We start from the raw sequence: 20,459 nt of genomic DNA, 5'->3' as shown, positions 1-20,459 counted from the left end.
ATACTTATAAATATTTTTTGTTAGCTATCATAAAGTTATTTTTGTTTTAAAAAATCCTGTTTCAACTACTAGCACCAGAAAATAAAGAAATGTGGCTAATAAAAGGATAGATTTGAATAATCTGAAATTACTTTAACATGTGTTTCAGTACGCGGAGGTGTTGAATGCTGTTCTAAGACTAGTTGGTCTTGATCTCTTTCTACATCTGATTTTCTTAATCATTCCTTTAGAGTTTGCCTCTCTGATGTGCTCACTCTTTGATTTCATTATTCGTATTAGAAATAAACTCAAGTATCTATTAAACTAACAGAAATGTAAAATTGTTTTAATAATTTGAATGGAAATGTTTTCTAAGCAGCGGTTTGGGATTGTGGCCCTACTTACTGTATCTTTCATAAATACCATGTGCGTTATACATATTTTGCCAACCATGCAACCCCCTTTGCATTATTTTCATAAGCATGCTATGCCAATTTTTTTTTCACATGTTGCTGACTTCCATTCCTATTTCTGATCACATGGAAACTTCACCTAAGGTAGGTATTGATTTTGTATTACTTTGTTTACTGGTAGATCAAAAATGATTTACAAAATTGAACTTTTGCAATTTCCTGATGAAATATCATCATCATTCTCGTGAATGGAGCAGTGGGACACCATGTTGAAACCAAAGAGTATGTGTCATGTGTGTATCAGTTTGGCTGGGCCATGATTCCCAGTACTGTTTTGAATTTCCTATAGGTTGTAAATCCTGCCTCTATGATGTTAATGAGGGAGGAAGGGCAGCAGTTGTGTTAGGGAGGCAGAACTCAATCTACAAGATTAGATTGTGTCTTGAGGCGATCTCTTGAGATATAAAAAAGAGAAGCAAGCAGAGAGATGGGGGACCTCATACCACCAAGGAAGAAGCACCAGGAGCAGAGCGCATCCTTTGGAACTGGGTTCCCTGCGTGGAGCAACTCCTAGTCTAGGGAAAGATTAATGAGGAGGCCGACAGAGAGAGAAAGACTTCACCTGGAGCTGACACCCTGAATTTGGACTTCTAGCCTACTAGACTGTGAGAAAATAAATTTCTCTTTGTTAAAGCCATCCACTTGTGATATTTCGGTTATAACAGCACTAGATGACTAAGACAGTATGAGTGAAAGAAGAACTACAAAAGTAACATTTTTGGACTATTTTTATACACATAAGCAGGAGATTAAAGAAAATAAACAGAATGAAAGAAAATGAACAGAACAATATTATTTACCTGTAGTATGGGGGAACGAGTGAACGGGGCCGAAATTCACTTTAGGAGATGTCATGGGACATGTGTGGTGTATGTATGGTCATGCTATGCCAGAACCGTTTTACTGAATTTCATAATTTCCGTGCATTATATGTGTGGGTGCATTATTTGTGAAAAATACAGCATATAATTTGTAACTGCAGATATCTATTTAGTTTACACGCAATGCCTTCCAGGAATTCAAGCAAAAAACAAAACATCTTGATGCTTTCCATGTCATTCAAGATTGTGGTGGTTATGCCACAGGCATAAAGAAAATGAAGGAAAAGTATGAAGATCTGTACAATACACAGCGGGCAGATGGTTTGCAGCTAACTAGGTACAGAAAATACAGAGTTCTTTTTAATGAGTGTTGGTTAGAGGAAACAGTATTTGCCATATTCTCGTTTCTAAAAACCTTTCTAATATGACAACAAATGAAATCTGATAACAAAGAGAACTTTTCCTGCTGGAAAAGCTATCCTAACTCTTCTGTTTAGCCACACTTGCATAGGTATTTTCAATTTCTTTGGCTTCAGGACACGTGTGGGTAAATTCTTCACGGGCATAGGCATTGTGGAGATAGCGCCAGACTCCTGAGAATTCTGCTGGAATGTCAAAGTCACGGTATTTTTTGGCAGCAACCTTGAGTTTTGGAAGAAAGAAGACAAATCAGTTGGTCATAAAAGGAACGAGTAATATGCCTACTATGTAGAATCACGTCTCAAAAATTAAGATCATTGAGGACATCTAATCTACTCAAAGTGTACTTTAAAATAAACTACGGTTCCTTAAAGAATCTTGGATTTGCTACTTTAATGTTTTGTCTACCAATGTAGACAAAGCTTTATGCTTGCAATCATATTTTTATATTGATACTTTATTTAATTATGAATATATTTAGAGGAAGGGAACATAGAAAAGGTGCACATAGCTTCCCCAGCAGACTAAGAACATTTTTAGGGCCATGGTTATATCTAATTACTTCACGTATTCTCTGTGTCTGGCATAGGGCCTGGGATAAAGTACTGTTTAATAAATATTTGTTAAATTAATGACTAAATCATTATAATAATATTAGTAGTCCACATTTTTATCACTTGTTATGATGTAGGTACAGTTCTAAGCATTTTACGTGTTTTAATTTAGTTAATTCTCTCTCTTTTTTTTTAATTCTCTCAACAATTATGTGAAATAAGTAGTACTGTTGCTCTCGTTTTATAGACAAGGCAGTGGAAAACACCTTCTGATTTAGAAAGAAACGAGAAGTTTTTGTGCTTCTCAGAGGAGGCCATTATGAATCTTTTCTCTGAGGAGCAAAAGGAGATATACACTATTTATTGATGATGATGATAATGAAGACATCACATAACAACCTCACACTGGAAGGTCACTGTGTTTTCGTGCTGGCAACTCACAAACCCTTCCCCAAACTATTCAGCCTGCCTTATAAAAACTTACTTTAATAATATTCAGTTTGGGTAACAAGTTGCAGTCAGCCAGTGTCAGCTGATCTCCATCCAAGAACAATCTTCTGGAAACCGTGAGTTCCTCAGCACTGCCTGGATCAATTTCATCCAAAAGTGGGGTGTTTAAGTAGTCATCCAGACGCTTAAATTCTCTGAGCAGAGATTTCTCAAAATCTGAAGCAATGAAGTCTTAGGTCACTTATAAATGTTTCATCTTCATGAGTAAATACATTCTTACTATGCTTTTCACACATTTAGACATCTCTAGCTATGCATGTTGCCTACTCTGGCTCGTCAACATCTATTTAGAATGCCTTAACTGATCACTGATGAGACAGAGTCAGATGTTTAATCAAATGGTGATTGAAAACATTTTTGGGCTTTTCTTGGGAAGGTGCATTGAGAGGAGAGTCAAAGAAAGAAGGAAAAGTGATATATGTTAGTGTTTTACACAGAAAGCAGAAAGTGGGAGACTGATAGCTCTCGTGACTCACTTTAGAGGATAGTAAACATATTCAAGGATGTTTATGGGAGATGGTAGATGCTACCGTTTAAAGAACCTTAAAGTTAATATGCCAATGCTCTAATTGAGTTCAGTTGATAATTTCAATATTGAATCTTGAGTTCTAAATCTAATAAAACTTCATGCAAGGGAATTTCAGAGGACAGAAATGAGAGGAAGAAAGCAGGCTGTTCCTCAACATATACTATATCTTCAGGAAAACTCATTTTAATTGAGTGAGAATGTGAGAGTGAACATATGAGTGACAAAAATAGACTTAAAGAAAGGTGTCTTACTCTTATTTGCTTCCTTTTGCGTATTCTTAATGTATGCAGAAAACTTGGCAAAGAGATTACAGCCCACATCAAAGGATTCCTTGTATTTGGGGCTCAGGTGAGGATACCTTAAAAAGAAACACCACTGAACTATCATTCACACATACATAACAAGGCAGAGATGCGGTGTCTATAGAGACAAGATAGGGAAATATAGTTTGCACTTACTGAGAATGGAGCCCTGGTGGTGCAGTTGTTAACTTTCGATGGCTAACTGAAAGGTCCTCGATTTGAATCCACCATTCACTCCTTGGAAACCCTGTGGGGCAGTTCTACTCTGTCCTATCGGGTAGCCATGAGTTGGAATGGACTCGTTAGCAAAGGTTTTTTTTTTTTTTTTTAGTACTGAGAATGGAGGCTTTGGAAAATTTTACTGGAAGCTGAAGTTTCCAATAGATCTCTCATTAGAATATACAGTTTTCTCCCAATCTCAGAATACTTTACTTTCTAAAATCACTTTTCTAGAATTCAAAGCTCATTCATCCGTAGAAACAATGCTTCAAATGGTAGTTATGTTCCCATACTTGCTCCTAAAAGCCTATCTGGCAGACGGTATGGTGGTAATACTATATATTTTCAAAGATAAGTAGTAGAAAAATATATATATAATTTCAAATATTTTAACTTACAAAATGAAGTGATAAAGAGGCTAGAAAAAGATAAGAAAGTAATGTCTCCATGTATCGAAGTAAGGGAGAACTAAGGGAATTCTCTCACCAATTGCCTGCCAATAAATTTGAAACTTAGAAGAAAATTGCCAATTATCCTAAAATGTATATTGCTAAACAAAAAGAACTCAAGAATAATAAATCTCAATAGACATATAATTATTAAAGAAATAGAATATATAGTTTAAAATACATTCACCAGGACAAAAATAAAAAGCATCAGGACAAGATTTTTTTTTAATAATTTTTATTGTGCTTTAAGTGAAAGTTTACAAATCAAGTCAGTCCCTCACACAAAAACTTATACACACCCTGCTCCATACTCCCAATTACTCTCCCTCTAATGATACAGCTCACTCCCCCCCTCCACTCTCTCTTTTCGTATCCATTTCATGAGCTTCTAACCCCCTCTACCCTCTCATCTCCTGTCCACCCAGGAGATACCAACATAGTCTCAAGTGTCCACCTGATACAAGAAGCTCACTCCTCGCCAGCATCCCTCTCCAACCCATTGTCCACTTCAATCCCTGTCTGAAGAGTTGGCTTAGGGAATGGCTCCTGTCCTGGGCCAACAGAAGGTCTGGGGGCCATGACCACCGGGGTCCTTCCAGTCTCAGTCAGAGCATTAAGTCTGGTCTTTTTATGAGAATTTGGGGTCTGCATCCCACTGCTCTCCTGCTCCCTCAGGGCTTCTCTGTTGTGTTCCCTGTCAGGGCAGTCATTGGTTGTAGCCGGGCACCATCTAGTTCTTCTGGTCTCAGGATGATGTAGTCTCTGGTTCATGTGGCCCTTTCTGTCTCTTGGGCTCATAATCACCTTGTGTCCTTGATGTTCTTCATTCTCCTTTGATCCAGGTGGGTTGAGACTCATTGATGCATCTTAGATGGCTGCTTGCTAGCCTTTAAGACCCCAGACGCCACTCTTCAAAGTGGGATGCAGAATGTTTTCTTAATAGATTTTATTATGCCAATTGACTTAGATGTCCCCTGAAACCATGGTCCCCAAACCCTGCCCCTGCTACGCTGGCCTTCGAAGCATTCAGTTTATTCAGAAAACTGCTTTTGGTTGAGTCCCGCTGTGCCAACCTCCCCTGCATTGTGTGCTGTCTTTCCCTTCACCTAAAGTAGTTCTTATCTACTATCTAATTAGTGAATATCTCTCTCCCACCCTCCCACCCCCTCTCATAACCACAGAAGAGTGTTTTCTTCTCAGTTTAAACTATTTCTCAAGTTCTTATAGTAGTGGTTTTTTTTATATACAATACTTGTCCTTTTGAAACTAATTTCACTCAGCATAATGCCTTCCAGATTCCTCCATGTTATGAAATGTTTCACAGATTCCTCACTGTTCTTTATCGATGCGTAGTGTTCCATTGTGTGAATATACCATAATTTATCCATTCATCTGTTGTTGGGCACCTTGGTTGTTTCCATCTTTTTGCTATTGAAACAGTGCTGCAATAAACATGGGCATGCATATACCTGTTGGTGTAAACAGTCTTATTTGTCTAGGATATATTCCGAGGAGTGGGATTTCTGGGTTGTATGGTAGTTCTATTTCTAGCTTTTTAAGGAAGCACCAAATTCATTTCCAAGGTGGTTTTACCATTTTACATTCCCACCAGCAGTGTATAAGTGTTCCAATCACTCCACAGCCTCTCCAACATTTATTATTTTGTGTTTTTTGGATTAATGCCAGCCTTGTTGGATTGAGATGAAGTCTCATTGTAGTTTTGATTTGCATTTCTCTAATGGCTAATGATCGAGAGCATTTCCTCAGGTATCTGTTAGCTGCCTGAATGTCTTCTTTAGTGAAGTGTCTATTCATATATTGGGTTATTTGTCTTTTTGTAGTTGAGTTTTTGCAGTATCATGTAGATTTTAGAGATCAGGCGCTGATCAGAAATGTCATAGCTAAAAACTTTTTCCCAGTCTGCAGGTAGTCTTTTTACTCTTTTTGTGAAGTCTTTGGATGAGCATAGGTGTTTTTGATTTTTAGGAGCTCCCAGTTATCCAGTTTTTCTTCTGCATTGTTAGTAATGTTTTGTATACTGTTTATGCCATGTATTAGGGCTTGTAACGTTGTCCCTATTTTTTCTTCCATGATCTTTATTGTTTTAGATTTTATATTTAGGTCTTTGATCCATTTTGAGCTCATTTTTGTGCATGGAGTGAGGTATGGGTCTTGTTTCATTTTTTTGCAGTTGGATATCCAGTTATGCCAGCACAATTTGTTAAACAGACTGTCTTTTCCCCATTTAACTGTTTTGGGGCCTTTGTCAAATATCAACTGCTCGTATGTGGATGGATTTATGTCTGGATTCTCAATTCTGTTCCATTGGTCTATGTATCTGTTGCTGTACCACTACCAGGCTGTTTTGACTACTGTGTGTTTATACAATAGGTTCTAAAATCAGGTAGAGTGAGGCCTCCCACTTCCCTCTTCTTTTTTAGTAATGCTTTATTTATCAGCGGTCTCTTTCTCTTCCACGTGAAGTTGATGATTTGTTTCTCCATCTCATTGAAAAATGTCATTGGAATTTAGGTCAGAATTGCATTGTATCTATAGATCGCTTTCGGTAGAATGGACGTTTTTATAATGTTAGGTTTTCCTATCCGTGAGCAAGGTATGTTTTTCCACTTATGCAAGTCTCTTTTGGTTTCTTGCAGAAGTGGACTATAGTTTTCTTTGTATAAGTCTTTTACATCTCTGGTAAGATTTATTCCTAAGTATTTTATCTTCTTGGGGGCTACCGTAAATGGCATTGATTTGGTGATTTCCTCTTCGATGTTCTTTTTGTTGGTGTAGAGGAATCCAACTGATTTTTGTATGTTTATCTTGTATCCTGATACTCTGCTGAACTCTTCTGTTAGTTTTGGTAGTTTTCTGGAGGATTCCATAGGGTTTTCTGTGTATAAGATCATGTCATCCACAAATAGAGATAAATTTACTTCTTCCTTGCCAATCTGGATGCCCTTTATTTCTTTATCTAGCCTAATTGCTCTGGCTAGGACCTCCAACACAATGTTGAATAAGAGTGGTGATAAAGGGCATCCTTGCCTGGTTCCCCTTCTCAAGGGGAATGCTTTCAGGCTCTCTCCATTTAGGGTGATGTTGGCTGTTGGCTTTGTATAAATGCCCTTTATTATGTTGAGGAATTTTCCTTCTATTCCTATTTTGCTGAGAGTTTTTATCATGAATGGGTGTTGAACGTTGTCAAATGCCTTTTCTGCATCAATTGATAAAATTATATGATTCTTTTTTTTTGTTTTATTTATGTGGTGGATTACATTAATTGTTTTTCTAATGTTGAACCCTCCCTGTATACCTGGTATGAATCCCAGTTGGTCATGGTGAATTATTTTTTTGATATGCTGTTGAATTCTGTTGGCTAGAATTTTGTTGATGATTTTCGCATCTATGTTCATGAGGGGTATAAAAAAAAGGTCTATAATTTTCTTTTTTTATAGTGTCTTTACCTGGTTTTGGTATCAGGGATTTGCTGGATTCATAATATGAGTTTGGTAGTATTCCGTCCTTTTTTATGCTCTGAAATACCTTTAGTAGTAGTGGTGTTACCTCTTCTCTGACAGTTTGGTAGAACTCGGCAGTGAAGCCGTCCTGACCAGGGCTTTTTTTTTGTTGGGAGTTTTTTGATTACCTTTTCAATCTCTTCTTTTGTTATGGTTCTATTTTGTTGTACTATCTCTGCGTTAGTTTAGGTAGGTAGTGTGTTTCTAGGAATTCATCCATTTCTTCTAGGTTTTCTAATTTGTTAGAGTACAATTTTTCATAGTAATCTGATGTGATTCTTTTAATTTCAGTTCGGTCTGTTGTAATATCGCCCATCTCATTTCTTATTTGGGTTATTTGCTTCCTCCCTGTTTTTCTTTTGTCAGTTTGGCCAGTGGCTTATCAATTTTGTTGATTTTTTCAAAGAACCAGCTTTTGGTCTTGTTAATTCTTTCAATTGACTTTTCTGTTTTCTATTTCATTTAGTTCTGCTCTCATTTTTATTATTTGTTTTCTTCTGGTGCCTGAGGGTTTCTTTTGTTGCTCTCTTTCTATTTGTTCAAGTTGCAGGGATAATTATTTGATTGTGGCCCTTTCTTCTTTTTGGATGTGTGCATTCGTTGATATAAATTGGCCTCTGAGCACCACTTTTGCTGTGTCCAAAATGTTCTGATAGGAAGTGTTTTCATTCTCATTGGATTCTCTGTTGTGCTTGTTGTTGTTAGGTGCTGTAGAGTCGGTTCCTACTCATAGCGACCGTATGCACAACAGAACAAAATAATGCCCAGTCCTGCGCCATCCTTACAGTGGTTGTTGTGGTTGAGCTCATTGTTGCAGCCACTGTGTCAATCCACCTCGTTGAGAGTCTTCCTCTTTTCCGCTGACCCTGTACTCTACCAAGCATGATGTCCTTCTCCAGGGACTGATCCTTCCTGACAACATTTCCAAAGTATATAAGACGCAGTCTCACCATCCTTGCCTCTAAGGAGCATTCTGGCTGCACTTCTTCCAAGGCAGGTTTGTTTGTTCTTTTGGCAGTCCATGGTATATTCAATATTCTTCGGCAACACCATAATTAAAAGGCGTCAACTCTTCTTCGGCCTTCCTTATTCACTGTCCAGCTTTCACATGCATATGATGCGATCGAAAATACCATGGCTTGGGTCAGGCGCACCTTAGTCTTCAGGGTGACATCTTTGCTCTTCAACATTTGAAGAGGTCCTTTGCAGCAGATTTACCCAATGCAGTGCAGTGCGTCTTTTGATTTCTTGACTGCTGGTTCCATGGCTGTTGATTGTGGATCCAAGTAAAATGACATCCTTGACAACTTCAATCTTTTCTCCGTTTATCATGATGCTGCTCATTGGTCCGGTTGTGAGGATTTTTGTTTTCTTTATGTTGAGGTACAATGCATACTGAAGGCTGTGGCCTTTTGATCTTCATTAGTAAGTGCTTCAAGTCCTCTTCACTTTCAGCAAGCAAGGTTGTGTCGTCTGCATAACACAGGTTGTTAATGAGTCTTCCTCCAATCCTGATGCCCTGTTCTTCTTCATATAGTCCAGCTTCTCAGATTATTTGCTCAGCATACAGAGTAAATAGATATGGTGAAAGAATACAACCCTGACACACACCATTCCTGACTTTAAACCAATCAGTATCCCCATGTTCTGTCCAAACAACTGCCTCCTGATCTATGTAAAGGTTCCTCATGAGCACAATTAAGTGTTCCGGAATTCCCATTCTTCGTAGTGTTATCCATAGTTTGTTATGATCCACACAGTTGAATGCCTTTGCATAGTCAATAAAACACAGGTAAACATCCTTCTGGTATTCTCTGCTTTCAGCCAGGATCCATCTGACATCAGCAATGATATCCCTGGTTCCACGTCTTCTTCTGAAACCGGCCTGAATTTCTGGCAGTTCGCTGTTGATGTACTGCTGCAGCCGTTTTTGAATGATCTTCGGCAAAATTTTGCTTGCGTGTGATATTAATGATATTGTTCTATAATTTCCACATTCGGTTGGATCACCTTTCTTGGGACTAGGCATAAATATGGATCTCTTCCAGTCAGTTGGCCAGGAAGCTGTCTTCCATGTTTCTTGGCATAGACGAGTGAGCACCTCCAGCACTGCATATGTTTGTTGAAACATCTCAGTGGATATTCCACCAATTCCTGGAGCCTTGTTTTTCACCAATGCCTTCAGAGCAACTTGGACTTCTTCCTTCAGTGCCATCGGTACCTGATCATATGCCACCTCTTGAAATGGTTGAACATCAACTAATTCTTTTTGCTATAATGACTCTGTGTATTCCTTCCATCTTCTTTTGATGCTTCCTGGGTCTTTTAATATTTTCCCAATGGAATCCTTCACTATTGCAACTCGAGGCTTGAATTTTTTCTTCAGTTCTTTCAGCGTGAGAAACGCTGAGCGTATTATTCCCTTTTGGTTTTCCATCTCTCGTTCTTTGCACATGTCATTATAGTACTTTAATTTGTCTTCTTGAGATGCCCTTCGAAATCTTCTGTTCAGTTCTTTTACTTCATTAATTCTTCCTTTTGCTTTAGCTGCTCAACACTCAAGAGCAAGTTTCAGAGTCTCCTCTGACATCCTTCTTGGTCTTTTCTTTCTTTCCTGTCTTTTCTTTGACCTCTTGCTTTCTTCATGTATGGTATCCTTGCACAACTCATCTAGTCTTCGGTCACTAGTGTTGAAGGCGTCAAATCTATTCTTCAGATGGTCTCTAAATTCAGATGGGATATACTCAAGGTCATATTTTGTCTCTCGTGGACTTGCTCTGATTTTCTTCCATTTCAGCTTGAACTTGCATATGAGCAATTGATGGTCCATTCCACAGTCGGCCCCTGGCCTTTTTCTAGACTGATGATATTGAGCTTTTCCATCATCTCTTTCCACAGATATAGTCAATTTGATTTCTGTGTATTCCATCTGACAAGGGCCATGAGTATAGTCACCGTTTATGTTGGTAAAAGAAGGTATTTGCAATGAAGAAGCCGTTGATCTTGCAAAATTCTATCATTCGATCTCTGGCATTTTTTCTGTCACCAAGGCCATGTTTTCCGACTAGTGATCCTTCTTCTTTGTTTCCAACTTTTGCATTCCAATCGCCAGTAATTATCAATGCATCTTGATTGCATGTTCGATCAATTTCACACTGTAGCAGCTGATAAAAATCTTCTATTTCTTCATCTTTGGCCCTAGTGGTTGGTGTGTAAATTTAAATAATAATCATATGAATGGGTCTTCCTTGTAGGCATATGGATATTATCCTAACACTGACAGCATTGTACTTCAGCATAGATCTTGAAACCTCCTTTTTGATGATGAATGCAACACCATGCCTTTTCGAGTTGTCATTCCCAGCATAGTAGACTATGTGATTGTCCTAGTCAAAATGGCCAATACCAGTCCATTTCAGCTCACTAATGCCTAGGATATTGATGTTTATGCATTCCATTTCATTTTTGATGATTTCCAATTTTCCTAGATTCATACTTTGTACTTTACAGTTTCTGATTATTAATGGATGTTTGCAGCTGTTTCTTCTCATTTTTAGTGGTGCCACATCAGCAAATGAAGGTCCCGAAAGCTTTACTCCATCCACGTCATTAAGGTCGACTCCACTTTGAGGAGACAGGTCTTACCCAGTCATCTTTTGAGTGCCTTCCAGCCTGGGGGCTCATCTTCCAGCACTATATCAGACAATGTTCCACTGCTATTCATAAGGTTTTTACTGGGTAATGCTTTTTAGAAGTAGACTACCGGGTCCTTCTTCCTAGTCCGTCTTAGTCTGGAAGCTCAGCCGAAACCTGTCCTCCATGGGTGACCCTGCTGGTATCTGAATACCAGTGGCATAGCTTCAGCATCACAGCAACACGGAAGTCCCCACAGTATGAAAAACTGAGAGACACGTGGGGGAATGTCTTCTAAAATCCAGTCTTTTCTGAGCAGGGTATTGTTCAGTTTCTACATGTTTGATTTCTTTTTCGTGCTTTTCCTGTTATCGATTTCCACTTTTATGGCCTTATCATCAGAGAAGATGCTTTGTAATATTTCAATGTTTTGGATTCTGCTAAGCCTTATTTTATGACCTAAGATGTGGTCCATTCTAGAGAATGTTCCATGTGCACTAGAAAAGAAAGTATACTTGGCTTCTGTTGGGTGGAGTGTTCTGTATATGTCTATGAGGTCAAGTTGGTTGATTGTGGCATTTACATCTTCCGTGTCTTTATTGAGCTTCTTTCTGGATGTCCTGTCCTTCACTGAAAGTGGTGTGTTGAAGTCTCCTACTATTATTGTGGAGCTGTCTATCTCACTTTTCAATGCTGATAGAGTTTGTTTTATGTATCTTGCAGCCCCGTCATTGGGTGCATAAATATTTAATATGGTTATATCTTCTTGGTGTATTGTCCCTTTAGTCCTTATATAGTGTACTTTCTTATCCTTTAGGTTGGATTTAACTTTAAAGTCTATTTTGTCAGAAATTAATATTGCCACTCCTGCTTTTTTTTGATTGTTGTTTCCTTGATATATATTTTTTTCATCCTTTGGGTTTTAGTTTGTTTGTATCTCTAAGTCTAAGGTGTGTCTCTTGTAGGCAGCATATACACGGATCGTGTTTTTTAATCCATTCTGCCACTCTCTGTCTGTTTATTGGTGCATTTAGTCCATTTACATTCAGCATAATTATGGATAGGAATGAATTTAGTGCTATCATTTTGATGTCTTTTTTTGTGTGTTGTTGACAGTTTCTTTTTCCCACTTAATTTTATGTGCTGAGTAGATTTTCTCTATATATTTTCCTTTCCTCATATTTGTTGTTGTGGATTTTGTTTCTGCTGAGTCTCTATTTTTTTCTTGGATTTTATTTTGATGGATAAGATAGTTTGTCTCCTTTGTGGTTATCTTATTATTTACCCCTATTTTTCTAAATTTAAACCTAACGTTTATTTCTTTGTATCACCGTATCTTCCTCTCCATATGGAAGGTCTATGATTACATTTCTTAAAAATTTTTAATTTTTTTAAAATTTCTTAGTCCCTTTTTTTTATTTTAATGTTGTTTTCTTTTATATAATAACACCGCTGTTAACCTGTTTTGAGCTTTTTTTTTTTATAATCTTGCTTTGTTTTTTGGGGTTTCCCTGTCTGGGTTGACTTCTGGGTGCTCTGCTCAGTGTTGTAGTCTTGGGTTGATACCTGATATTATTGATTTTCTAACCAAAGAACTCCCTTTGGTATTTCTTGTACTTTTGGTTTGGTTTTTATGAATTCCCTAAACTTGTGTTTATCTGGAAATGTCTTAATTTCACCTTCATATTTAAGAGACAGTTTTGATGGATATATGATTCTTGGCAGGCAATTTTTTTCCTTCAATTTTTTAAATATGTCATTCCATTGCCTTCTTGCCTGCATGGTTTCTGCCAAGTAGTCTGAGCTTATTCTTATTGGCTCTCCTTTGTAGGTGACTTTTTGTTTATCCCTCAATGCTCTTATAATTCTCTCTTTATCTTTGGTTTTGGCAAGTTTGATTATAATATGTCTTGGTGACTTTGTTTTAAAATCTACCTTATGTGGAGTTCGATGAGCATCTTGGATAGATATCTTCTCATCTTTCATGATATCAGGGAAGTTTTCTGCCAAGAAATCTTCAACAATTCTCTCTGTATTTTCTGTTATCCCTCCCTGTTCTGGTACTCCAATCACTCGTGGGTTATTTCTCTGGATAGAGTCCCACATGACTCTTAAGGTCTCTTCATTTTTTTAAATTCTTTTATCTGATTTTTCTTCAAATATATTAATGCCAAGTGATTTATCTTCGAGTTCAGAAATGCTGGCTTCTACTTGCTCAGTTCTGCTCCTCTGACTTTCTATTGGGTTGTCTACTTCTGTAATTTTATTGTTAATCTTCTGAATTTCTGACTGCTGTCTGTCTATGGATTTTTCCAGCTTATTAAACTTTTCATTATGTTCCTGAATAATCTTTCTAATTTCTTCAGTTGCTTTATCTGTGTGTTTCTTGGCTTGTTCTGCGCATTGTCTCATTTCCTTCCTGATGTCTTGAAGGGTTCTGTATATTAAACTTTTGTATTCTGCATCTGGTGATTCCAGGAATGCACTTTCATCTAAAAGATCCCTAGATTCTTTGTTTTGAGAGCTTGTTGAAGTGATCATGGTCTGTTTTTTTATGTGACTTGATATTGACTGTTGTCTCCGAGCCATCTATAAGTTATTGTATTAGTTTATTCTTGCTTACTGTGTCGTAGCTTCTTGCTTTGTTTTGTCTTGATATACCCAAATGGGTTGCTTGAGTGAGCTAGCTTGATTATTTTTGCCTCTGGAGCTCTTACGTCCTGTCCCCAGATGGCTAGAGCTGTTTTCAGGTGTATCAGTCTAGCGGTCTATTCACTTTTCTTGTATGAATTCAGGTCAGGTTTCCAGGTAGCTGATCATCAAGTGTGTGGTACAGGCTCTGTCCTACAGTCTTAGAGGGGCAGGGGTGATTGGCGTATATACCCATATCTGATTGCAGCAAGGGGTCACACTCTGAACAAGGCAGGGAGTTGAGAACCAACCCCCGAGTTTCTTTGAGGAAAGCATGCCCCTGTTCCCTAGAGTGTGCAGGTGGTGTGTTCTGCAGACGGACCACAGGCACCCAAAGTTTTTGGCCGTAAGACTGGGAGGTACCAGTTATCCTTGGACCCCTGTCGCAGGTGGCTGGGTGAGCTGAGTGGAGCTACCAGTCCTTAGGTCCCTGGTGTGGGTAGGTGAGGACCTTGTTTAATAGGCAAAGCAATGTCAAACATCAAACACCCACCTCTCCACCGCACGGCTGAAATGGTTGGAGTCTGCCAACAAGGGCCTATTCTCCCAAAATAGGCCCACACAGGTCCATGCAGAAGGGAAGGGTGCTTAAAGTCCATGGACAGTTTATGCCTGGACAGGAGCCGCTTCTGTCTTGAGCTCCCCTGGTTAATGGAGCTAGCAAATTATCTTTCCCCCAATTCCAAATTTTTTCCCTTCTCCAAGGCTGGGAGGATGGCTTTAGGCGCTCAACAGTGCCTATCTCAGGCCCAGGGAATTCAGCTGCTGCATCCGGCTTGGGGGTGGGGGTGGCAAATTAAAATATACGCAAGTACTTAGCTTTTGCAGAGAGCGCTGTTCTTCTCAGGTTCCGGAGGTGTGAGTAGGCTGTGAGGCTGTCTGCTTCTCCAGACTGCGACTGAACGCAAGTACCAGCCTGCCACTGTGGCTCCGGGAATGGTGCCTGAGGGCTCCCTGTGATTCAGGTCCGGTAACTCCTCTCCGCTTCTGAACCGTCTCTTCCTCCCCCTGCCCCTCAGCTCGTTTTCTAAGCTTGCCTTTGAAGCTCGGGGCTTCCAGTTTGTCACAAATATACTCGTTTCACTTGTTTTTTCAGGTCTTTGTCATAAAGAGGGCTTGCTGGAAGTGTCTGTCTATTCCGCCATCTTGGCTACGCCCCACCTGATTTTTTTTTAAGGCAAGTTTCCCAAACCATTAAGGAAAAGATAATCCCCATCTTATATAACTTGTTCCACAGAAGATAAAAAAGAATATTCCCCAATTCATTTTGTTGTTGTCAGGTGCCGTTGAGTCAGTTTTGACTCATAGCGACCCTATGCGCAATAGAACGAAACACTGCTTGGTGCTGCGCCATTCTCACAGTTGTTGTTATGCTTGAGCCCATTGTTGCAGCTGCTGTGTCAATCCATCTCATTGAGGGTCTTTCTCTTTTTCGTTGACCCTGTACTTTACCAAGCATTATGTCCTTATCCTGGGACTGGTTCCTACTGATAACATGTCCAAAGTATGTGAGACATAGTCTCACCATCCTTGCTTCTAAGGAGCGTTCTGGTTGTACTTCTTCCAAGACAGATTTGTGGACTCTTTTCAGGTGGAAATTAAAGGACAGTAGACAGTAATTCGAAGCCGTATGAAAAAAAGAAGAACACCAGTAAAAGTAAACTACATAGGTAAATATGTAAACTAGTTTTATTATATTTTTGGTTTGTAACTCCTGTTTTTTTTTTCTTATATGCTTTAAAAGACAAATGCATAAAAGTAATTGTAAAACTACGTGAATGGGCACAAAGTGTATAAAGATGTAATTTGTAACAATGAGAAAATAAAGGGGGATGAAGATATAAAAAAGCAAAGTTTTTGTATATTATTGAAACTATTGTATTTTAGGCAAATTGCACCTTCTACATTTGTTTGCCAACCACGCACTCCCCTCAAGAGGTATTTTCGTAACAACATTATGCTAATATTTTTACAGAAACATGTAATAAAACTGTCATAACAGCACTTATAAAAATGCCATGCAGGGGAGGGTATGGCTGGCAAACAAATGTAAAAGGTGTGAGTTAATTGCATGAAAATACAGTAAGTTGTTATTAATTCAAACCGTTGTTGTTGTTGTTGTTGTTAGGTGCTGTCGAGTTAGTTCCAACTCATAGTGACCCTATGTACAACAGAACGAAACTGCCCAGTCCTGTGCCATACTCACAGTCGTTGCTATATTTGAGCCCATTGTTGCAGCCACAGTGAAAATCCATCTTGTTGAGGGTCTTTCTCTTTTACACTGACACTCTACTTTCCCAAACATGCCATTCTTCTCCAGGGCTGGTCCCTCCTGATAACATGTCCAAAGTACATGACACAAAGTGTCACCATCCTTGCTTCCAAGGAGCATTCTGGCTGTACTTTTTCCAAAACAGATATATTTGTTCTTCTGGCAGTCCATGTTGTATTCAATATTCTTTGCCAATACAATAATTCAAGTGAATCAATTCTTCGGTATTTCATTGCCAAGCTTTCGCATGCATACGTTTTTGTTGTTGTTAGATGTGGTTGAGTTGATTCCAACTCATAGCGATCCTATAGTGACCCTATGGGACAGAGTAGAACTCCCCCATAGGGTTTCCAAGGAGGTGTTGGTGGATTCAAACTGCTGACATTTTGGTTAGCAGCCATGGCTCTTAACAACTGTGCCACCGGGGCTCCTCCAGACAGGTCAAAACACACAACCACAATTATTTGAGAATAATGTCCATATTACTCCTTCTGGTACCAGCAAGCTGCATCCAGAACGTGGACTGCCATCTTCAAGGCTGTTGCTGAACTGAGGAGTGGGGGATGGCAACTGAGCTCTCTTACTGAAATTCAGTTATTTGTTTTCTTTATTAAGCATTCCCCTAGCTGCTCTAAGTTTTTTATTGGATTCTAGAGTTAAAAGTTGATTCTAACTTTTTTTCCAGTTTATTCATTGCATTTTTTTGATGGACAAGTTTTGGCTGTCCCTACTCCACCATTTTCACTTATGTGGATCTCTAATAGGTTTTTAAATTTAAATTTAGTTTTTTTTTTTTTTTATTGTCTCACCATTCTAGAGGCTAGAAGTACAAATCAGGGTATCAGTCCTGTTGATTCATTCTGAAGGCTCTGAGAGAGAAACTGTTCCCTGCTCTGTCTTAGCTTCCGGTCCTTCCAGAAAAGCTTGGAATTCCTTGGCTTGCGGATGCATCTTCACATAACGTCTTTCCCTTGTGTCTCTCTGTGTCTGTTCTCTTTTATAAGACACCATTCAGATGAGATTAGGACTCACCCTACTGTGTTATGACACTCTGTGAACCCTAAGTAGTTGTAAGGAGATGGCAGCCCATAGCCACTGAAGAGTGGGCAACTCTCCCTTCTCCAAGCTACCACAGTGCATTTACAAACAAGCCTTGGTTCCACTTCTGAAGGGTGATTTTTTGGCAGGTACGAAACGTGTATCTGTCCGTCTCTCCCTCCCTCCCTTCCTGTTTTCTTACTTAAAAAATATTATTGTGGTGAAATATACATACAAAACACTTGCCATTTTAACCATTTTTACATGTACAATTCAGTGACATTGATTATGGTCACCACGTTGTGCAACCATCACCATTATCCGTTACCAAATTTTTCATCACCCTTAACGTAAACTCAGTACCCCTTAACAATACCTCCCTATTTTCTCCTCTCACCTGCCTCTGGTAACTACTAATAAACTTTGGGCTCTATGCATTTGCCTATTCTGAATATTTCATATAAGTGGGATCTTTTATACAGGAGCCCTGGTGGCACAATGGTCAAGAGCTTGGCTGCTAAACAAAAGGACAGGTGTCCGAATCCACCAGCCGCTCCTTGGAAACCCTATGGGGCAGTTCTACTCTGTCCTATAGGGTCGCTATGAATAGGAATCGACTCGACAGCTATGAGTTTTGGGCATCATACAATATTTGTCTTTTTTGAGTCTGACTTATTTCACTCAGCATGTTTTCAAGGTTCATCCACTTTGTGACATATATCAGAACTTCATTTTTCTTTATGGCTGCATAATATTTAAGTCTATGTATAAATTTTTTTTTATATATATATCATATTTTATTTATCCATTCATCTGTTGATGGACACTTGGGTTGTTTCCACATTTTGGCTATTGTTAATAATGCTGCAATGAACATTGGTGTACAAGCATCTATTTGAGTCCCTGCTTTTAATTCTTTTGGGTATATACCTAAGAGTGGAATTGCTGGATCACATGGTAGTTCTATGTTTAACTTTTTGAGGAGCCACCATACTCATAGCAATGGATGAGGGTTACAATTTCTCCACATCCTTTCCAACACTTGTCAATTTCCATTTTTCTGATAATAGCTATCCTAATGGGGGCAAAGTAGTATCTCATTGTGGTTTTGATTTGCATTTCCCTAATGATTAATGATGTTGAGCATCTTTTCATGTGCTTATTGGCCATTTGTATTTATTCTTTGGAGAAATGTCTATTCAAGTCCCTTGCCCATTAAAAAAAAATTTTTTTTTTGGTCTGTCTTGTTGAGTGTCTAATACGTTTTTAAAAATTAGATGAAACAGAGTCCATGTGGAAGGGTCCCCTTATCTGGCAATATGGCAAACTAAATGCTATTCTGAGGGCCTTATAAAGATAACTTTTTTTTGGTGTTTGTTACCAAGAGGAGAATGGTAACTGTTATAGACCAGTGACTGTTGTGTGTTATCTAAAATTCCCTTTTGAAAATAGTTTTTATTCCAATTATCCAATTCCTGATCCACCACTGAATATTGAGTGTGTCAAAGAGTGAGTGGAGACAGTTCATCTTTTAATTCATTTGATTGCTAGACCATTAATATCTAATGGAGACATTGAACCTAACCAAAAGATCCTTGACTTTGAACTAGATGCAGTAATCGTATGGGACTTGGAAGTTATCTTCCTTGGGAGTGTTTTCCATGTAGGGAAAGAAGGATGCACACATTTACCTGGATGATTGGGGTGGTGGCTGTGGCAGATAACACTATTATGTACCACTTTACCTTTCTTTTTTAATTAACCGAGCTCTGATATTTTGTTAAGGATGGCAAGGTGCCTGGATAAAAACTACATTTCATAGGTTGTCTTATTACTTAGATATGACTACCATATTTTCACACGAATAACACGTGCCTCCTGCATTTGTTTGCCAGTGGCGACCTCCCCCCCATGAGGCACCCTCACAAGTGCTGCCATTGTAACGGACAGGGTTCAACTCTTCCCTCTCCTGGAATGTAACCAACAGGGTTAAACTGTTTCCCCTCCTCCCATCACACCCAGGGTCTGTGAGTTCCTGATAAGGCATTCCGTGTAGAAGCCCAAGGTTGTCTTACTGCTTCTCTGCTCAAGACCACTTCACTAACTGCCCCCCTCCATTCGGAAGTGAGCAATAAGCTGCAAAGCTATCCTTAGATAAGCTTCATGTGTCATACCCCCCAAAAAACACATGCCCCCAGCCACCATATTGCACCCCCTGTTGCAGCCCCATACATGTTAATTAGTTCCTGGAGTTGCCCACTTATTCCCAGAAACTTCATAAACTATGCATAAGTTCCCTATCTCGAACCCTATAACTGCCCTAGAATCCCCAACCTCAGGGAGCTTGATTTGAGACTTAGTCTCCCAGCTCCTCGCTTGACCAGCTTGCAGTAAAGTCTTCTTTCTGTTTCTCAAGGGCCTGGTGTCTCTCAATTGACTCAAGAGGTCATACCAGGCAGGACCCACCCTAATCGGGTTACAAATTCTGGTGACCCAGATGGAACCTTTTTTCTCCTTCTAACTTTGGCTCCTGGCTCCTGGGAGCACCTCTGGCCACTAGGCATGACTGCCTCTCCTCAGCGTGCACTGGCTAATTTTTCTGGGAGGCGATGGCATAACTGACTTTTGCAGCTGGAGCTGTGCCTGGACCCGCAGTGGCTCCTTTTTTTGAGACTGAGAAATGGGTTCTGGGTAAGGCTCCTGATCTGGTAAGTACTGTGCGAATGGTGTCACAAGTACCTAAGGGCTTCTGAGAGGGTGAGTGACTTAAGAGCCAGGGATGAGCCCAAAAGAATTGCCAGAAAAGTAAATGGGATGAGAAAATGTATGTTGATGTCTTTAGGTCCTTGTATAACAACAGAAACATTCAAAAGCAATGGAAAATTATGGTTCAAACTGAGGTAAAGAGACAAAAGGTCTTTGATTCTCCAGGGGAAGATGATTTGTCTCCTCTTCCTCTGCCATCAGTGCTACCCTTGTATCTGCCAGAACCACCTGGGCCAGCAGAGCCAACCTCAGAAATGGTTTCCCCACTGCACACGTGAAGTG

At 39.2% G+C, this 20,459-nt stretch overlaps 1 protein-coding gene and 1 long non-coding RNA gene across 2 annotated transcripts in view; one reads left to right on the top strand and one right to left on the bottom strand.

Annotated features, from left to right (window-relative positions):
- Positions 1 to 333: 333 nt before the first annotated feature.
- CLIC2 (chloride intracellular channel 2) overlaps positions 334 to 20,459 on the bottom strand; it is a 43,318-nt gene continuing 23,192 nt past the window's right edge. The window contains exons 4-6 of the mRNA XM_049873171.1: positions 3,538 to 3,644; positions 2,732 to 2,913; positions 334 to 1,915 (exon numbers count right to left, since the gene is read on the bottom strand). Coding sequence (XP_049729128.1) covers positions 1,754 to 1,915; positions 2,732 to 2,913; positions 3,538 to 3,644 — 451 coding nt within the window. The 3' untranslated portion in view covers positions 334 to 1,753. The remainder of the gene's footprint in view (positions 1,916 to 2,731; positions 2,914 to 3,537; positions 3,645 to 20,459) is intronic.
- The window catches only part of LOC126069617 (uncharacterized), a 30,739-nt gene continuing 26,019 nt past the window's right edge, over positions 15,740 to 20,459 (top strand). Inside the window, exon 1 of the long non-coding RNA XR_007515983.1 lies at positions 15,740 to 15,771. This is a non-coding gene — a long non-coding RNA (uncharacterized LOC126069617). The remainder of the gene's footprint in view (positions 15,772 to 20,459) is intronic.

This window comes from Elephas maximus, chromosome X (assembly GCF_024166365.1).
Source record: "Elephas maximus indicus isolate mEleMax1 chromosome X, mEleMax1 primary haplotype, whole genome shotgun sequence".
NCBI classification, from domain to species: Eukaryota; Metazoa; Chordata; class Mammalia; order Proboscidea; family Elephantidae; genus Elephas; species Elephas maximus.
Note: the sequence above shows the minus strand (reverse complement) of the source record. Positions and strands in the feature narration are given on the sequence as shown.